The sequence below is a fragment of the Aquarana catesbeiana genome, linkage group LG04 (genome assembly GCF_042186555.1).
Source record: "Aquarana catesbeiana isolate 2022-GZ linkage group LG04, ASM4218655v1, whole genome shotgun sequence".
In the NCBI taxonomy this organism is placed as follows: Eukaryota; Metazoa; Chordata; class Amphibia; order Anura; family Ranidae; genus Aquarana; species Aquarana catesbeiana.
Genome location: NC_133327.1, coordinates 382,267,266 through 382,287,538, shown reverse-complemented (window position 1 = coordinate 382,287,538; position 20,273 = coordinate 382,267,266). Strand labels below are relative to the sequence as shown.

Here is a 20,273-nt window from a genome sequence, read left to right as displayed (position 1 = left end):
CGAAACAACACCCCAGACTTCCCTCGGCCCCTTTGAGGTCAATTCTGTCCTGTTTCCTTTGAGTCCTGGGTCTGGAGAAAAGGATGAAAATTCTTTTTAGGCTGTGGTGTCACCTTATTTTTGGTAGGGAAGGCTTTTTTCTTGTCCGCTGTTCTATCTAGAATAGCATCAAGATCTGGACCAAAAACTAGGTAGGCCACACAACTTTGCTTTAGAGGCCGAATACCCCGACCAGGTCTTGACCCACAAAGCTCTTCTAGCAGAGTTAATTAAAACTGAACATCTTGCCATATAACCTACTGCCTTTTGTAGGACTGGCAAAGTATCTAACAAATCTTAATATTCAGGGTTGTGTATGGTCTTTAGAAGATCCTCTACATCTTCCAAAGACAATCTATAAGGAGAGGAAGAGATCTCCTTTTCCTCGTCTTCCTCTTCTGATCCTGAAGACTCATCCTTCTCCTTCTCCTCAGACTCACTAACCACAGTCTTTGTGGAGGAGGTGTGAGTGCTGGGCGGAGAACTCTCTGCTGACTGGGCTACCGGATGTTTGTCCAGATAAGAACGGAAGGTTTGAAACGTATCTTCCAATTCCTTCTGGAAAGAAGTGAGGATCTCACTAGGCTGGACAGAAGGATCTTTAGTGGACGTTTCCTCCCTGACTAGATCTGCTATGCACGTTTTGCACAGTGGTTTAGTCCATGCCTCCCTAAGGGTTGCTTTACAAGTAGCACACTGTTTTTTAGGGGGAGGGGAAACATGTTTGGACTTTTCTTTAGATTTTATCTGAAAAACACCAAACCCACAAAACATTTATAAATAAACTGTGCATAAAGATCTCTCACTAGCAGATCTTTTACAATAAACAGTCAGTGGCACAAAACATAACTCCACAAAACCACCGCTGTAAACAAACAGGTTGTACAGAAAAGAAAACCCCTGTGCAGTGTGCGGCAGGCTCCCCTCCCCCCCACAGGGGGGAAAGGGAGGGAAACAAACATTGCCCTGGTAATTATAGAGACCCCTGTCTCTCCTACCTGGGTCTGGCCTGTGCATGTGGCTCCTGCTCCTGCCACTACTGCTGGTTGCTCTGGTTCCATCTTCCAGTACCTGCAGCCGTCCGGTAGCCATTCTAGAGCGCTTCTGCCTCTTTTTATTTGAATTTTCCCGGTCCATCGCCGCTGCGAGGCCGCCTCCCACTTCCACGTTCCAACGGCCGGAACCGGAAGCCACTGCGCACCACTGCCAGTCCCACCCCTTCCGGCAGTGACATCGCCCGCCACTCGGAACGGCCGAGTGCAGACCCACTACCCCATAATGGAGCCAGTCCGCACCTGCTGCCTGATGGAGTAGAACCGCCCGTCAGGGGGGGTATTGGGCTGGGCCTGAACGAAGAAAACAACACACCGGTATGCCCTTTACCCACCTCCACCTGGAGAGAGCGCAGCACACCTCTGGTTCCCTGCACCGCTTCCACCATGGCCGGGGGAAACACTATAACTGAGGCCATGGTGGAAGTGTCCAGGCTTTAAAGAAATAACTGCAGTGTTTCCTGGGAAGTGGGTGGAGCTGCGCTCTCTCCAGGTGCTGTCCTGAAAGACGAGAGGAGAAAACTTAAGTTTCTTCTTTGGTTTAGTCACTGAAGTTCTGTAAGTGACTGCAGGGCTGTAAGTAGGGGGTGCAGTGAATTGAAGAGAAGAACTGGAGTACGGTAAAGAAGAGGGAGCAGTGGATAAGGGGGATTTCGTGGGATTGTTGCAGGGTGCAGGCAACAGAGAAGAGGCAGATGGGTTAAAGGCAGGGTAGGTGCAGCAAGTGGAAACAGGGTACTGATACTTAGTTGGTAGTAGGGTATATTGGGTTGATACTGTGGTTGCTGTGGGTGATGGAGAGAGAGAAATTTGAGTAGGCAGGTGTCTGGCAGCAGGGATGGGTTGCTGCAAGCTGAGTGAGGCTGAGTGCAATATATCTGACCATGCCTGTAGTAATGGCTGAACAAAATTCAGTTTACATGCTGCCTGTCTGACAAGAGACTGCACTGCATTAACACACTCCACTAACACCTGTTGGGAACATCCTGAATAGTGCTCAAAGAAATACGCTGAGTCATCCTCCAAAAGCCACACTAATGATTTTACCTGAGCCATGCTGAAAGGAGGAGACAAGTCATCACTGCCTTTAGGAATACTTACAGCATACTGCCCTGATCAAGTAGAGAATAAGCAAAAAGGATACACTCAGGCCCGGACTGGGACAAAAAATAGGCCTGGGCATTCTAAACTGAGCAACCCATTTTTTTAAAAACCAAATTACAAATAATGGCAACCAGTTTCTCAATGTATTTTAGTTATATTTAGCCTGCTTCAGTCACTGTAACTTGTTAATCATTTTGAATTATATACTTAATACTAATATTATATACATATAATATATGATAATAAATGCTTTTAATCCCTTGATAACCCCTTCTTTGGGGTTAAAATTGCCCCGCTACCGCCCTCAAAGTGTCGCTGCAGTGCCAGTAAAGCAAGCGGTGCTTTAACGTTACCACGTTGCGATCTAGGTGTGAGGGCCTGGTGCGCTGTGCGAGATCGCATGCGATTCGCACCACACTGCAGTGCAAATCAAATGCAATGTCCGTGCAGTGTGATTTCAGCCATAGGGCCAGTTCACACTACTGTGATGCGGGAACCCTGCGAATCCACTAGGGGTTCCCACATCGCACGGCAGTTCACACTGCCATATACGAACTGCTGGGGAGTGTCATACAATGTTAACGCATGTTAACAGAGAAAAACAGAAAAAGAATCCCCGCACTATCATATCATAGAAACCCCCCAAGGAAGCAGCAGTTCAACAGTGAAATATTCACAACAAATAGGGGAAACAAATAAAGGCGCAGTTTTTTCTTTGTTTTCCCTTATCGCATGTTAACATTGGCAGTTCAGACATCAATGGGTTCAGTGCGATATCAGCCATACTATCTATATGGCTGAAATCGCATTGCACGGACATCGCATGTGATTTGCACTGCAGTGCGGTTCAAATCACATGTGATCTCGCACAGCGCACCAGTGTGAACCGGTCCATACAGACAGTATGGGTGATATCACACCGCATTTAGCCCAAACACGCACAGGACCCTTTTTTGGTCCGCACCAGAATCGAATTGCATGGGCGTTCACACCTATGCGATCCGATGTATGTCCAAACTGTCAGTTCGCAGTGCGATATGCGAGCTGAAATGGGGGTTTCCTTAACATTGTATGACACTCCCAAGCAGTTCGCATATGGCAGTGTGAACTGCTGTGTGGGTCGGGTGCGATGTGGGAACCCACAGTGGATTCTCAGGGTTCCCGCATCGCAGCAGCATGAACCGGCCCTGAAAGGGGTCCTTCAACCTTTGTTCATTCACATTGTGTAAGACCCCTTTCATACTGAGGAGCTTTACAGGCATTTTTGCGCTAAAAATAGCGCCTGTAAAGCACATGTAAACTGCCTCTTCTGTGCTTTCACACTGGAGCCGTGTACTTGCAGGACGGGTAAAAAAGTCCTGCAAGCAGCATCTTTGGGGTGGTGCGGGAGCGATGTATACACTGCTCCTCCACTGCCCCTGCCCATTCAAATAATTGGGTACAGCTTTCAAAGCGCCTTAAAAGTGATTTGAAAGCAGCGCTAAGCGGGCGCTTTTAACCCCTTATGGGGGGTTAAAAGTGCCTGCTAGCGGCGCCAAAGGGCTGCTATAACAGCTGTAAAGCGTTGGTAAAACTAGTGGCGTTAACGCCCACGCCGCCCCAGTGTGAAAGGGGTCTCTAAGAGAGACTGACCACAGCATGCTTTTATTATGAATAGTTTAAAACATTGGCATGCAGGTTAAAAAAAAAATATTGGCAGCCAAGATACAAAAAAACAAAAACAAAAAAACACATTGACAGCCAAGATACAACAAAAAAAAAAACACTATTGGTAGGCTGGCATAGTGTCACTTACCTTTCTAGCAGTCCAGGGTCCTTTCACAACATCATGCAGAGGCCAGAGCTCCTCCCCGTTCATGGTCACATGACCTGTACTCCAGACCTTTTCGTTTCCTCCTAAGCTAAACAGGAGGCTGGCCGGACGGCTGCGGAGGCGGCCGGGGTGAGCAGCGCCGGCACAAGGAGCAGCCCAGCTGCTTTGAGAGTGGGGACCCGGGACTTTGCCAGAAAGAAATGCGGCCTTCTCCACGAAGCTGGCAGCAGAGAGATGCAGCAGAGGATGAGAGTGGGGAGAAGTGACATGCGGCCCGGCGGCCCCTGGCCCACCGGGCACATGCCCGGTGTGCCCTATGGCCAGTCCGGGCCTGGATACACTCTAAAAGTTGATCTTTGGCCCACTCCTTCAATATCTGAGGACAATAATTATTATCCTCCGTCACCAGTACAGAAAGGTAGACAACTACTTCCCCATGCATTTTAGCAAAAATAACAGAACCACGATGGCTTCCCTAAGCAAGGACTGGCCTTGATATTATGTCATAAACCGATGCGACCAGAAATGTGTGGACTGCAATAGGGAAGACCAAACATATTTAAAGTAGTAATAGTATGATTTATTAAAAGGATAAGTCATAAACAATAAAGCAAACCAGCAAACAACCACGGTAACACACAATAATAACTCTAAACCGTGTATGCAGGAGAAAGATGTAATCATAAACGTAATCAAGCCAGGGTCATACACGAGAGATCAATCAGATAGAACAGGGAGCAGGACGGGACAGGGAGAGGACAACAGGAGGAAGGGGTCAGTCTGCAAGACAGGACTCCAGGGATGGATGCAGGGTTCAGGAACACAGGACACAGGACACAAGGTACAGGACACAGGCATACAGGCATACAGGTCTCAGGATAGCAAACACAGGTTAGGGCTCAAGGAACAATACCAAGGCAATGAGTGAAAGCATCTGCCATTTATAAGTACACCTCCTGCAATCAGTCTCAGGTGACGCCTGATTGCAGGAAATGATGTTGGCTTCAGACTGCTAGTAGACACCCGCTGGTGGACACCAGTACTGCGGCCCAAAGATCTGACAGCGCCACCAGCAGGTGAAACCTTTCCTGACACACCCCAAAGTTTCAGAGAAGGTCTTGTGATAGAATTATTGCTCTCGCTCTGACATTCGCAGCAATACCTGACATGTGTGGTGTGATTACCGTGCACACCTTTGCGCGCAAGCATGGGGTGTTTTAAAAAATATATATTTATTTTATTTTTACACTATTTCTTTAAAAATGTTTTTTCATTTGGTACACTGTGACAGATATTTTTGTGCACTGTACACTCTGACAGATGCTGATGTGCACTGTGGACATAGACAGATGGTGCTTGGTGCACTGGTGTGGGATGGCTGCAGTCTGCATGATCTGTGCATAGCTGAACAGTAAAATCAGCAGCTACACAGAGATCACTGACAGGCTGCAGTCATCCCCCTCACTGAGCTCAGGAAGATTGCCGACACAGAGGCATGTGTCTCTGTTTACATTGTGTGATGGCTGTGATTGGACACAGCCATCACATGATCTGGAAGGCCAATCGGAAAGCCCATATGCCGATCTGTGATGTGTTGTATCTGAGGGACACAGCCATCACTGGATCACATCACACATTCTGACAGGACATACAGGTATGTCCAGTCAGTGCAGCGCTTGCCCCACCCAGCCGTTTATGTACAGTGGCTGGGTGGGACACGGTTAAAGGAGCAGTATGGAATAGGCTAAATAATTATCAAATCTTACCATAATCATGAATAAGCTGTTATTTATTTCTTCCCTCCTTTTGTTTTTCCAGCAGGGGCACTTAATCTGTCATGTAGGTCCCTGTAATGGTCCGTTTGCTGTTTGAAAGTTTAGAGGGGGGGTGACAACTTCAGTAAACCACCCCCTCTTTCTGTCCCTTCTCCACTGGGAGATGTGGCCATACCTACTGAAACAGGCACATACCTAAACAGTAAATAAGTGCAGGACAGGCAGCAAAGTTCATCTTCTCCTTCTCCTTTTACACAGCAGACAGATTAGATCGATTCCCTTACAGGCAGACTCTATCTGCTAAATGTTATGCTGCACAGCTGTACTTATCTGGGACCTTCACAGGTCAGAACTGAAGCATAGCAGGCAGCTACAAAGTGTGCAGATAGAAGGCTGTCTGTAAGAGAAACAATCTGAGCTGAACTGTTGCATAGTAATGTGTTACACCCTGAATACAAATATGTAACATGCTACAAAAAGATGAACTTATCCTTTAACATCTCAACCTATGATTCAAAAAAGATGGCATTTGTAAGCTGTCTGTAAACAACTGTGCTAGGGAAAATAAAACAATGTTAATTTTCTTTAACCTCTTTACTGGCTTTTCTGTCTTGCAAATACTCAATCACCATCAGATGATTTAAAAAAAAAAAAAAAAAAAAAATATATATATATATATATATATATATATATATATATATATATCAAGGCTTCTTGGAAGCAAAGGATTCTGCAAATGTGGTGAAAAGTACTCTTTTACTAAATCAGCAATAACATGAACACCTAGGAAATACAGTTAAAAACAATATAAAAAATGTGGCGCTTACTAAATTTGCAACAGCTTTCAAAGTGACAATGCAATAACATTGAATAATATTGAATAATAAATGTGCAGAATATATAAATGCTGGTGTATCCAAAAAACATGATCGATCCCAAAATAAAGTGTTAATACAAAAAAAACTTGATCAGTCCAAAAAAAAAACAAAAACAAGGATGGATAATAAAGTGATTGTGAAAAAATATGTATGCAAAATTCAGTTCATATAGTGATCAGCTTCCACCATCCGTGCACCAATGATGAGCCCCAGCCTCTCACCTCAAATTAAGACTCCTACAGGTAACACAACACGTCGGGAGGAGATGGGTGATGACACTTCCGGTCGCGGAAGTCATGTGAAGCTGATTGGTTATACAAAAAAATACAGCGCTAACAACTATGATATATGAAATATGTAAATATATATATATATATATATATATATATATATATTATGATATCGCTGTTATGATGTGAATGTGATCATAAAATTGCAATAAGTGCTAAATAAATCAAATGACATACAGTGAAAATGAGAGATATGTATGTTTAAAAACAAATGACTATAATGAAATGTGAAATACATCTGTTTGAAAACAAATGCCGCCAGCCGTAGGAATAGACCTCAGAATATAACAATGTTGATTCAAACACACATGATGCATTAAAATCCAGGATGGATGTAAATATTTCTCAAGATAAATCCCACTAATAAATGATAGCAGACATCCAGCTTCTCAGCTCAAAGGATTGCATACAGTCACCTGAAATGCTGCCGTTGCTGTAAGAGGATACGATTAAACCTGGACTGCTGTCAATGGGATATAGCCTTGGAAACCGCGGGCATCATATTCCACCCAAAAAAATGTAAGGAAAAAGACATAGTGTAATACTGTAGGGAAATGGGTCAGGTGCGCATGGTAGCGCTACTCACAGAATGGAGGCTTTTAAACAGGCATTCAGAATGGGTCCGTGATCGCCGCTATATCAGCGTGCGTTCCACAGAGAGCAGGAAAACGGCGTCACTGGTTGGTAACATGAGCCGGATATTGTGTCGATGCGTTTTGCCCCTCCTCCAGGGCGTCATCAAAGACATTATATTCCATGTGAGCCTTTAATGAAGGAGAGTGGAAGATATTAAGGAGGATAACATTTGCAGTGGAGTTTCCTTTTCAAAATATACTTGATCTGGCTGGATGCTCCAAGGAAAAGAGCCTGGATATTCAAGATATTAAACAACAGAAGCGCTACTAGACCTGTAGGGGTCTTATTTGAGGTGAGAGGCTGGGGCTTATCATTGGTGCACGGATGATGGAAACTGATCACTATATGAACTGAATTTTGCACTGATGTCACATTTGAATATACATATTTTTTCACAAGCACTTTATTATCCATCCTTGTTTTTTTTTTTTGTTTGTTTGTTTTTTTGGACTGATCACGTTTTTTGTTTTAACACTTTATTTTGGGATTGATCACATTTTTTGGATACACCAGCATTTATATATTCTGCACATTTATTATTCAATATTATTGCATTGTCACTTTGGAAGCTGTTTCACTTTATACTGTTTATATTGAGTAAGCACCACATTTATATATTGTTTTTATTTGCTATTGTGTGGGAACACCATTTCATGTCGGCAGCCACTCAGTGACCTCTACATTTCGGTTTGCGCATTAGTATTCATATTTATCATAGGAAATACAGTTACCTTCTCCATCCAAGAATTTCTCAAAAAAGTGCTGAAAATCTGGTGACTTCTCCGCTAAAACAGCGATCTTTTGAAAATGATAAAATGAATTCATAACATCCTTTGGATTCCTCATCACGTAAATAACCTCAAATAAGAGAAAAAACCTTGCATAAATTGCATAGCGATGGATTACTTAAAGAAAAAAAAAAAAAAAAAAACAGCCAGCATACTGTTTCTTAATTTTGTAATTGGTGTAGTTGTTGACATTTCTAATAGTGAGAACTTAGTAAATATTCTTTATGCTGTGAGAGTCTAGCTCTAGCCAAACAAGCCTATTAAAGTTGCTTACAAACTGTGCATTGACTGTACAATGTTTCTGGGTATTTTCTGTGTTTTTTTTTTCTCTATTTAATACTGGATAAATTATTCTTATTTAGAAATGGACCGAACACCCCCCCCCCCCCCTGTTCAGTTCACACCAGAACTCCCAAACAAAGAAAAAGTTCTGACCCGAACAGAGAACCCTATTAAAGTCTATGGGACGCAAACCTGAAAAATCAAAAGTCCCCATTTTGAAGGCTTATATGCAAGTTATTGGTCAAAAAAGGGTATGAGGGACTGGGTACTGCCCTGGGAGACATGTATCAATGCAATTTTTTTTTTTAAAGATTTTTTTTTTAGGAGCAGTGATTTTAATGATGCTTATAGTGCAACAATAAAAATGAAAAATTCATTTAGAGTACCTGGGGGGTCCCCTTAGTCTGCCTGTAAAATGGCACATCTGTACCGCATATAGAACCTGACTTTTGTCAAAATTGACATTTCTAAAGAAAAGAAAAAATTACTTTTAAATTGTGGGCAATAAAATACTATTGTCAGCAATAGATAAATGTAAAAAAAATGGTGTGGGGGTCCCCCCTTCTGGCCTGGTATGAATTTTAAGGGGAACCCCACACCAAGGTAAAAAAAATTAAAAACGGCATGGGGTCCTCCCCAAAAATCCATACCAGTCCCTTATCTTATACAGGCTGGCAGGTCAGGAAAGGGGGGGTGAGCAAAAGCCTCCCTCCTGAACCATACGAGGCCACTTGCCCTCAACATGGGAGGTAGGTGCAATGGGATAAGGGGGGCTCTGCGCCCTGCCAGAAAGCACCCTGTCCCCATGTTGATGGGGACAAGGGCCTCATCCCCACAACCCTGGGCGGTGGTTGTGGGGGTATGCAGGCAGGGGGTTTATCAGAATCTGGAAGCCCCCTTTAACAAACCCTGATAAGCCCCATGCCCACAGACCCCCACAACCACCGGCCAGGGTTGTGGGGAGGAGGCCCTTGTCCCCACAAGGTGCTTTGAGGCAGAGGTGGCAGATAGCCCTCTGCCCCAAAGCACCCACCCCCATGTTAAAATCCATACCAGACCCAAAGAGCCTGGTATGGATTGGGGGAGGGGGAACCCCCATGCCTTTTTTCCACTTTTTTATTGCCGAAAATTATTTATTTTTTATTCAGCTGTCAGCTGGGAAGCCCATTGACAGCTGATAACTCATCGTTGTTAGGGACACAGCAGACAGCTTCCTGGCCCTGCTCCTTAACAACCTGGAGTCCAAGCTAACGACGCTGAGTGCTGCACAGCTGCAACTTAACAGTGGACTCTGCACAGCACCTAGATGAATTGCCACAATAGCCCAGAAAAGACTTGAACTTCCAGGCACAGATCCCTGGCTGAGACACCTGAACTAATCACTAGGTCTTCCAATAAAAACAAACTACACCAATAAAAACAAACTACAAACAACTGCAGTTGAGTTTACCCCCCCCCCCCCCCCAGGTTGATAAGAACACTGTGAGGTGGAAGGATAAATCCCTACAGTGAAGGATATTCCACTCATATGGTTACATCACTCAACTAGAGTTATACCACCCATCCAGGTGTCTCTCTATTATAACACGCAGACCAAGGCTCTGATGAAGACGAAAACCCTTGAAATGCGTTAGCCAAGTATTCATTTCATTTTATCCCTTGTATGGGTATCTTTTTATGTCAGTCCATCTAGTGACAACATTGTCGTTAGTTATTATTACTATTTTAATTTTGAATATGTAGTATCTACCCCTGTATTAACTCATCTGTTTATTATAATAAACTCTTTATTATAAATTATGCATCAGGCCACATGCCTTCCTTTCTTTTTTCTAAATAGGAAATAGGTAACTTAGTTGCTTTCTTTATGTAATACTACTGTGCCTAGACACTGGGGTAACTACTAAAAATGACAAAACTCACATTACTTTTAAAATCTGATCCATGTGCTGTCTATGACTCACCTATTGTCTGACTTTTAATTTTGACTCGTTAAAACGATATAACATGTAAACCGAGACTCCAGGTATGTATAAACATATACTTTTTAGCCAGGTATCATTCATTTTAAAATCAATAACTACTGTAGCCAACTGAAATATAACTTTATACAATCCTATTACATCCTATTACATTCTGCCCCTATTGTGAGATATTCATACTGTGTTAAAGTTTACAGTGTTGTCATGCTGACATATTTCTGGCACTGTGAGCTGGGTAGGGAAAGGACTTGCTGAGGAGGAGAGCAAATGAAAAACCTCATCAGTTATTCCATATATGTATAGTATAGAAACAATACAATATATTATGCACTGCTGAAATCTGGCCTAAACAAATATTGCCTAATGCAAAAGCATTATTTCTCTTCACTTGAATATTGGTCTCCAATGTGTATTTTTTCAAGATCTGTGCAGCAATCCAGCAAGAAATAATCCCTCCACTTTCCATTTGTGTGTGGATTTCCTGTAATAGACACCAGTCACCTCTGTTCTAATTCTTTGTGCAAGGTGAGTGGTTTTGTGTCCACCCCTCTGTAATTTTTTGCAGGCATTTTGCAGTGTGCATGGACCTGCTCTCTGTACAGACTTTATGCAGTATAGCGGTGATGCCACTGTTACTTTTTCAGGGTAAGCTCTGGGAGTTGATATTTAATTGACCTAAGCGCAATATTGAAACTAAAAAACAATTAATAAAATTCTGACAAAAAATAACCACCCAATTTAGGACAGATAACATTTATTTATTTTTAATTCTGGTCTCTGTACATTGGCTAATATCATATTCCAGTAACATTATCAGCCCAAAATGATGCTACTTACTTTTGCCTTTTTATTTTTTAGTCCTTGGGGAACAAATGGTTCTGACAAATGGGATATAAACAGACAATGCTACTTACTTTTGCCTTTTTATTTTTTAGTCCTTGGGGAACAAATGGTTCTGACAAATGGGATACAAACAGACGAGGCGAAGGACGACTGTTGGGGTCTACATCCGGATTTAGACTTGGGAATTCAAGCCATTGCACTCTTTCAGTAGTGTCGATCTTTCCAGTACCATTTCGGTGCTCTTCACTGCATATTAAGCTTAAGATTTGCTGAGTCCAAATAGTTCCTTTTAATGTGAAAGGGAAATATTTACATTAATTTGTATCTATACAATTAGATAAACTTAGCTGTATCTGTCAAGGATGCTGTCAAGGATGCTCTAAGATAGAGTGTAAAACCTTTTCCCTCGCACACACTGACTTCACTGACACACTGAGTCTTACTAAAACTGGTTCACACAGAATATGGTGCAGCTGTGCATAGTAACCGATCAGCTTCTAAGAGCCGGTTCACACTGGGACGACTTGTCAGGCGACCTAGCTGCCTGACAAGTCGCGTACCGTTCTGTACAATGGAACCGTTCTAATAGGAGCGACGCAAGTCGCTCCAACTTAGAAAAAGGTTCCTGTACTACTTTGGGGGCGACTCGAGGCGACTTGCATTGACTTCTATATAGAAGTCATTTTGCAAGTCGCCTGCGGTCGTGTGCAGGTTGCCTGAGGCAGTCTCACTGCAAGTCGTGCTGCCTCAGTGTGAACCGACCCTAACGTCAGCTTGTTCAATTAATCTGATTCGTTACTATGCACAGCTGCACCAGATTCTATATGCATCAGTTTTAGTAAATCTCCCTCTCTGTCAATTGGTTATGCATTGGGGACTCAAAACTTCATGGTTTCTAATTAATTCCAATAGAATAAAATAACAACCCTTTTTCAAATGTACCATATTTAGCAGTCCAGAGTTTTATCACCATCAATTTTTGTTATAGCAAGGTGTACATTATTACATGTGTTAGTTAATATTTCAAAAGTAGAAATGTTTTAAAGAAGTGGGCTCCAAACTGTGACATGCAGGCTAAATGTAGCTCTTTGTTTGCCTTTTTCCAGCCCTTAGGGCACTCTTCCTTCCACTGACACTAATGATGGGGCACTATTGCTTCCACTGACACCAACAATTGGGCACTATTTCTCCCAATGATACTAATGGTGGGGCACTATTCCTCCCACTGACACCAGTGATGGGCCACTATTATTTTCACAGATACCAATGATGGGGCACTATTCCTTCCACTGACACCAATGATGTGGCACTATTCCTTCCACTAACACTAATGCTGGGACACTATTCTTCCCAAGGAAACAACAATGGGACAATTTCTCCCACTGACACCAATGATGGGTCACTTATTTGTGTGGGGTGTAGGATTCTGTAAGTGTAAGAAGGTAGTCACAGCTCAATTCATTTTATTTGTTTTAAACAGCTTTTTAGATTTTTGTTGAAGCAAGGTGAACATTGTTACATGTGTTAGTTAATATTTCAAAAGTAGAGATGTTCTAAAACAGTGGGCTCCAAACTGTGGCATGCAGGCTGAATGTGTCCCTTTGCTTGCCTTAGTCCATTTCTTAGTGCACTTTTCCTTCCACTGACACTAATGATGGGGCACTATTCCTCCCAATGATACTAACGATGGGGCACTATTCCTCCCAATGATACTAACGATGGGGCACTATTCCTCCCACTGATACCATGGATGGTACACTATTCCTTCCACTGACACCAATGATAGGGCAATATTCTTTCCACTGGTACCAGGGATGGGGTATAGATCCTCCCACTGATACCAGGGTTGAGGTACTATTCCTTCCACTGACACTAATGATGGGACACTATTCTTCCCACAGAAAACAACAATTGGGCATTATTTTTCCCACTGACACCAACAATGGGTACTATTCTTCCCACTGACACTGACAATGGGGCCCTACTCCTTCAACTGATACCAATAATAGGAAAAATTTCTCCCACTGACACCAAAGATGGGTCACTTATTCGTGTGAGGAATCTGATAGTGTATAAGTGTAAGGGGGTAGATAGTCACAGCTCAATTTGTTTTATTTGTTTTAAACCGCTTTATAGCTTTATGGATCTGGTCTGGTTTGGTTAGTCTCTGGGTAGGACTTCTTGGACAGGACATCTTCGGAAGGCAGAAAATCCTGTATAACTGTATAAGGGGGGTGTTAAAGTGGACATTCACAGTAAACCTCATGTCCTCATGCCTTCATGTCCTCAGAATAATCTCACACTTGTAAAACTTGTGAAAACGTGAAAAAAATGAAACATCAATTCATGTCCATTAATCCATTCCTCTTTAAAATGAACATCCAACTGCACACGGAAGAAAACAAAGATGAGATAATGTTCACTCCACCAACTTCTCTCCTTCAGCGTTAGATATTAATATTATAAAAGGTCAAAAGTGCAGGGACCCCTAGGAAATGCCAATGAATCAGCTCAGAAAAGAGAAAAAGGTAGAATATAGTGCTCTCTACATTGCTTAAAATCAGCCAATATTTATTAAAAACTCACATAAAAGCAAGATCAGAACAACTCATTTAAAGATAGTCAATCTCAAGCAGAGAAGTACCCCACAGCTCACCATTCTCAATAGCCGACGCCAGGGATCGTGTCCTCTAGCACTGGGGTCTCCAAACTATGGCCCTCCAGTTGTTCAGGAACTACAATGCCCATCATGCCTAGTCATGTCTGTGAATGTCAGAGTTTTACAATGCCTCATGGAATGAGTAGTTCCGCAACAGCTGGTGGGCCGTAGTTTGGAAATTCCTGCCTATAGCACATGCTACTGCTGGAATATGATCCCTTTTTTCTGCTCTGTATGCTGTCAGTTCTCAGCGCTCCATCCTATGTGTTACGTCATTAATTGACTTCATTAGGGCCCCCGTTTTATAAGTGTGTGATTATTCTGATTATTTTGATTTCAATATTTGATTTCCACACATATTCAATTGCTTTATATATATATGGATACTGCAGTGCGATTCAATTTATTTATACATATTTTGGCAAAGTTGGTTAACACTTTGGGTGTCGCTACTTGTCAGATTGGTCTAGGTTGATAAGCACAAGAGTTTTTTTTTTTTTTTTTTGTTAAGCATATATTTATTTATTTTTATCTATTGTGTGTTGCAAAGGAGCAACTCCATGTTTCTCGTCTAGGTAAGAATGACATCTGGACTCCCTTGCAGCCCTGGATTCTGCACATGTCCAGATGTGTGCAGGTTTTCCCCCATACAACTGGACTTGCACATTGTTTCCCTGTGCTTGTGCAATGATGGGTAGCACAGAAATCCAAAATTGTTCCAGTCCTTGTGTACACAGTAGATAGCCTGAATGTGCGCAGATGTGCTGAAATGCTCTAGAAAAGCACTTCAGCACATCTGCACAGGCATCATAATGGCAGCACCAGAAGGGGGGGGGGTGGTGAAGCAAATGGACAGATGACTGAAGTAAGGAGATGGGTTTGGCCACTGTGAGATCAGAGAGGAAAGGATGTATTAGGAAAGCTGAGAATCTGCTGGAGGCCAGGGATAGCAGGCAGAGAAAGGACAACGAAAGAGTGCGAAGAGATAATAAAGGGACCCTGAATGGTGAAGTGCGTGTAATACAGTGACGAAGGAGGGATGCATGGCAAGAACATTTCAGCAGAGAGAGAGATGACATCAGAGAGAAGGTTCCTGGGCACACTCCTCTGATACCAAGACCAGCGACTCCTGTTTCTCTGCCAGTCCTCTGTGGAGAGAACTGTTCTCCAGCACAGTTTATATTCATACTGCAGCAAACCAACAAGACCACAAGTGACCCACGCCTGGGATCATCTCTTCCAAGTGGTCCTAGGAGCAGTAAGCTTAAAGTGTACGTAAACCCCCTATCGTTTTCATCCAAGGAAGCCATCTTTGCCTCGGTTTAATCTACAACTGCATATGTGATCAGTTATGACACTAACCATTGGATGGTTTGACAGTATGGTTCAGAGCACAACCAATGGGAGTGTTACATTTCCATCATGTGCTGGAAATGAAACTGTTTTACGGGTGGGTTTACTTCCGCTTTAACCGATCCCAGTCGCAGTTTGAAGCACTCACGTTACACAAAAGAACTGGGTCAAGGGGCTGAACTGGGCCCAGGACTTGTTCAGAGTTTTAGTGTGAGTGCACTCTAATAGAGCATCTGCTAGATAGAAGCTACTGGAACCGCAACAGGACATTATCAGAGGGACCACACCTAAGAAACTCTGACCTCTCATACATGTAAGGAAGCCTCCAAAAGTAAAGAACGAGTAAAAAAGTAATGATAAATGTAATTCACTGCTGCTGGACTTAATAGCAACTGCATTGTGATTGGACTGATTATTCAAGGTTATTGCCAAATTTATTCTGTGTATTCTTGTTAGGTAAATAATGGACTGTGTTATCATTAGCTGAATTTTTCAACAAAGTACATATTTATTATATTGTGAGCATGGAGCTAATTGTTACCTGCCAAGTCTTGTTTACCTAGTTATACACTTAGGAGAAACTGCACAAGAGTGGAGGATTAGAAAGCAAATTTCTAGTAGTCTATAGAAGGTCTGCACCATTCTGTTTCTCAAATCCCACATAGAAAGACTAGGCCATGAGACAAAAAGAACATTAAGCAGGATTGTAGGGTAATTTATGCCTACACAGGCATTGTTGTAGAACCAGAAAGGTCAGGGCAAGCAGACAACAGTAACTAAAATTCATACATTGTTGGAATCCAGAGGTCAAGTAATGTCATCAAAAAAATAGTACATGAGACTAACCCAAAGGAGTCTTTCTGTAATCCTGACAAACAGTAACAAGCTTCTTTTCTTTAGGTACCGTGTCAGTGCATTCGACTGAATAAAGGTTAATGTAATCCAGGTTTAAAATATTGAGTCCCCCTTGTGACAAACTCAGGTCAAACCACGGCCCTTCTCACCAACTCGTGACAAATGAATGGTCGACTTCACTCCGTGCTATAATTGATATGCAACAATGATACTCTCAGCCTCACCATGCACAAAGATTTTCCAACTCAGAAGACCACAATCTAAGTGCCAATAGGCTGAGAGTGACTGTCACTGGGTTTGGTTAACTAAGCAATTAAACTTTTAAACTGCCACCACCTACTTCTTATAGAGAAGTAGGAAACTTTTACAAGATTATAAATAACAATTATGATTTTAAAATAAATGTCTGTGCATACACTGTCACCACAGACAGGAATATCCAGAGATTTATATTATAGTAGCACTCTTCAAAGAGGCAGGGATTCTTTCAGTTTGCATTAGGGCATTAGAGACAATTTTAACACTTTTCAAAATATGGTTTAATAATGAAAAGAACAAACTTGTGCAAATAAAATATTTACAAAAAAAAGGTATTACAATGAAACAAAGAGACTATGCAACAGAGAAATAAAAGTTGAAAACGTAAATACTCGCAAGGCCTGGTTTGCCAAGTCCAGTGAATAAGCAAAGGCAGTACAGTGGCTCTCTCAAGTCCTGTTAGGTGCTCCTTGGTTTGATGTTACCCGAGAGCCATTTAATGTGGTTGCAGTTCACTTTTCTTTGACAGAGACCATCTTTTTTTTTCCCCTCCATTCCCTCCTCTCCGCAGCGTCTCAAGTATTCCATGTTATATGTCTCTTCTAAACTTGTTAGCCAATCCTTTATTTTGGGGCTTTCTATTTCTTGCCAATGTCTTGGTATCTGACTTTTGGCTGCATTTATCAGATGAGGTATCACAGATTATTTATATTGTTCTGTTGATCTTTCTGTCCAAGGTTCTTATGGTATTTCTCTATTGGTGATTTATTTTATTAGCTGTAAAATCTCTCTCCAATAGCTTTTTATTTTTGAGCAATCCCACCAAATGTGTGCCATTGTTCCCAATATTTTACATCCCCGCCAACAGTGTGGTGATTTCCCTATATGATATTTACTTATTTTGTCTGGGGTTATATACCACCTTGTAAGGCATTTGTAGTTCTTCTCAGCTGTGTTGGTGTCTACTGCAGGGCTATGTACCAGTCTCAATATTTTTCCTAATTTTTGTTTATTCCCTCGTGCTCCCAATTTTTTTCCCATTTTTTTATGTATTTCGGAAACTCCAGTTCTTCCATCTCCATCAGAATTTTATAAATCCATGATATACCATTTTTTTGTGTTTGTTGCCATACTCAGCATCTCCAGTGGCCTTAGGTCTGCCACTGATCTTAATGGTTGTGGAAAAGTTGTGACAAAGTGCTTCAACTGGAGGTAATGCCAGTCATTAACCACTTAAGCCCCAGACCATTTCGCTGGCCAAAGACCAGAGCACTTTTTGCGATTCGGCATTGCGTCGCTTTAACTGACAATTGCGTGGTCGTGCGACGTAGCTCCCAACACACAATTTTTCCCACAAATAGAGCTTTCTTTTGGTGGTATTTGATCACCTCTGCTGTTTTTATTTTTTGCGCTATAAACAAAAAAAAGGGACAATTTAAAAGAAAAAAAAACACATTATTTTTTCCTTTTGCTATAATAAATATCCCCAAAAAATATTTAAAAAAACATTTTTTTCCTCAGTTTAGGCCGATATGTATTTTTCTACATATTTTTGGTAAAAAAATCACAATAAGCGTTTATTGATTGGTTTGCGCAAACGTTATCGTGTCTACAAAATAGGGGATAGTTTTATGGCATTTTTATTAATATTTTTTTTTTTTACTAGTAATGGCGGTGATCTGCGATTTTTATCATGACTGCGACATTATGGCGGACACATCGGACAATTTTGACACATTTTTTGGGACCATTGTCATTTTTACAGCGATCAGCGCTATAAAATTGCACTGATTACTGTAAAAATTACACTGGCAATGAAGGGGTTAACCACTAGGGGTCTAGAAAAGGGTTAAGTGTGTCCTAGGGAGTGATTCTAACTGTTAGGGGGCGTGGCTACGAGTGACACGTCACTGATCAGCGCTCCTGATTACAGGGAGCTGTGATCAGTGACAGTGTCACTAGTAGGGATGAGCTGAACATCCCCCGGTTCGGTTCGCACCAGAACCTGCGAACGGACCGAAAATTCGCACGAACGTTAGAACCCCATTGACGTCTATGGGACTCGAACGTTCAAAATCAAAAGTGCTCATTTTAAAGGCTAATTAGCATGGTATTGTCCTAAAAAGGGTTTGGGGACCCGGGTCCTGCCCCAGGGGACATGTATCAATGCAAAAAAAACTTTTAAAAACAACCGTTTTTTTGGGAGCAGTGATTTTAATGATGCTTAAAGTAAAAAAAAAAAAAAAAAAAGTGAAATATTCCTTTAAATATCGTACCTGGGGGGTGTCTATAGTATGCCTGTAAAGTGGCGCGTGTTTCCCGTGCTTAGAACAGTCCCTGCACAAAATGACATTTTTAAAGGAATAAAAGTAATTTAAAACTGCTTGCGGCTTTAATGTAATGTCGGGTCTTGGCAATATGGATGAAAATCAGTGAGACAAAATGGCATGGGTACCCCCCAGTCCATTGCCAGGCCCTTTGGATCTAGTATGGCTATTAAGGGGAACCCCGCACCCAAATTAAAAAAGGAAAGGTGTAGGGACTCCAGGCCCTATATACTCTGAACAGCAGTATACAAGCGGTGCAAACAAGACAGGGACTGTAGGTTTGCTGTTAAGTAAAATCTGTTTGTAATTTTGAACTGGTACATTTTTAACGTGTTTAGCTCCAGCCAAAAAATCTATTTTAAGCTTTATGGAAAACACAGGGAAGGGTTATCACCCCTGTGACATTTGTTTTGCTGTCTGTGCTCCTCTTCAGAAGATTTCACCTCACTTTTTGTCCCAATGACAAATGTTTTTTGAAAATTTGGGGTTTTTAGTGAAACAAGGATTGGTGATAAAGCATCAGTGTAAAGGAGAAAAGTTTTTCCCATATTAACTCTTACAGGAGAGAATTTCCCTTCCTAGGGGTAGATTTCATCTCACTTCCTGTTGTCTCCTTTCATTTGCAAGTAGGAGTCTGTAAGTTGGATGTTTGAAAGTAGGGGCCTGCCCTATATACTCAGCAGAAATTTGGGCCTTAGGTGTTGTTGTGGCCACAACACTGTAAGCCCTCACAGGGCCCTGCTGTGAAATATTAGATCAAAAAGTGTAATTACATGCCCCTGTTGAACAGGGGCAGAAAAATTGGGCCTTTGGTGGCGGTGGTGGTGTTGGTGGTGGTGCTGGTGCCACAACACTGTAAGTCCTCACAGTTACTCTTGGTGGGCGCAGAAACGGGCCCTGCTGTGAAATATTACATCAAGAATTCTAATTACATGTCCCTGTTGAACAGGGGCTGAAAAATTGGGCCTTAGGCACTGGTACTGGTGCCACAACACTGCAACCCCTCACAGATACTCTAGTTGGAGCGCAGGAACTAGCCCTGTTGCAAAGAATTGCATAAAAAATTGTAATTACATGCCCCTGTTAAACAGGGGCTAAAAAACTGGGCCTTAAGCACTGGTGGCGGCGCCCAGAACCAAAAATGTTCTTACAAGATATCAGCATGATCATTGAGGAGGAAGAGGATAATTACTCAGCATTACAGGATAGTCACTCAGCATCAGTATAGGCAGTCTTTGAAGGGATCTGACATTTCAAAAAAAATTATTCGGTTACATCAGCATCAGGTGCTTGGTAGCTGGTGGTGATCCAAGACTGATTCATTTTTATGAGGGTCAGT

General features: G+C 42.1%; 1 protein-coding gene across 2 annotated transcripts in view; it reads right to left on the bottom strand.

The window, feature by feature from the left end:
- LOC141140221 (amine sulfotransferase-like) overlaps positions 1-20,273 on the bottom strand; it is a 207,540-nt gene that overhangs the window by 128,258 nt on the left and 59,009 nt on the right. For both annotated transcript variants that reach the window (XM_073627139.1, XM_073627140.1), the window contains exons 3-4: positions 11,554-11,768; positions 8,319-8,445 (exon numbers count right to left, since the gene is read on the bottom strand). In XM_073627139.1, the coding sequence (XP_073483240.1) occupies positions 8,319-8,445; positions 11,554-11,768 (342 nt within the window). The remainder of the gene's footprint in view (positions 1-8,318; positions 8,446-11,553; positions 11,769-20,273) is intronic.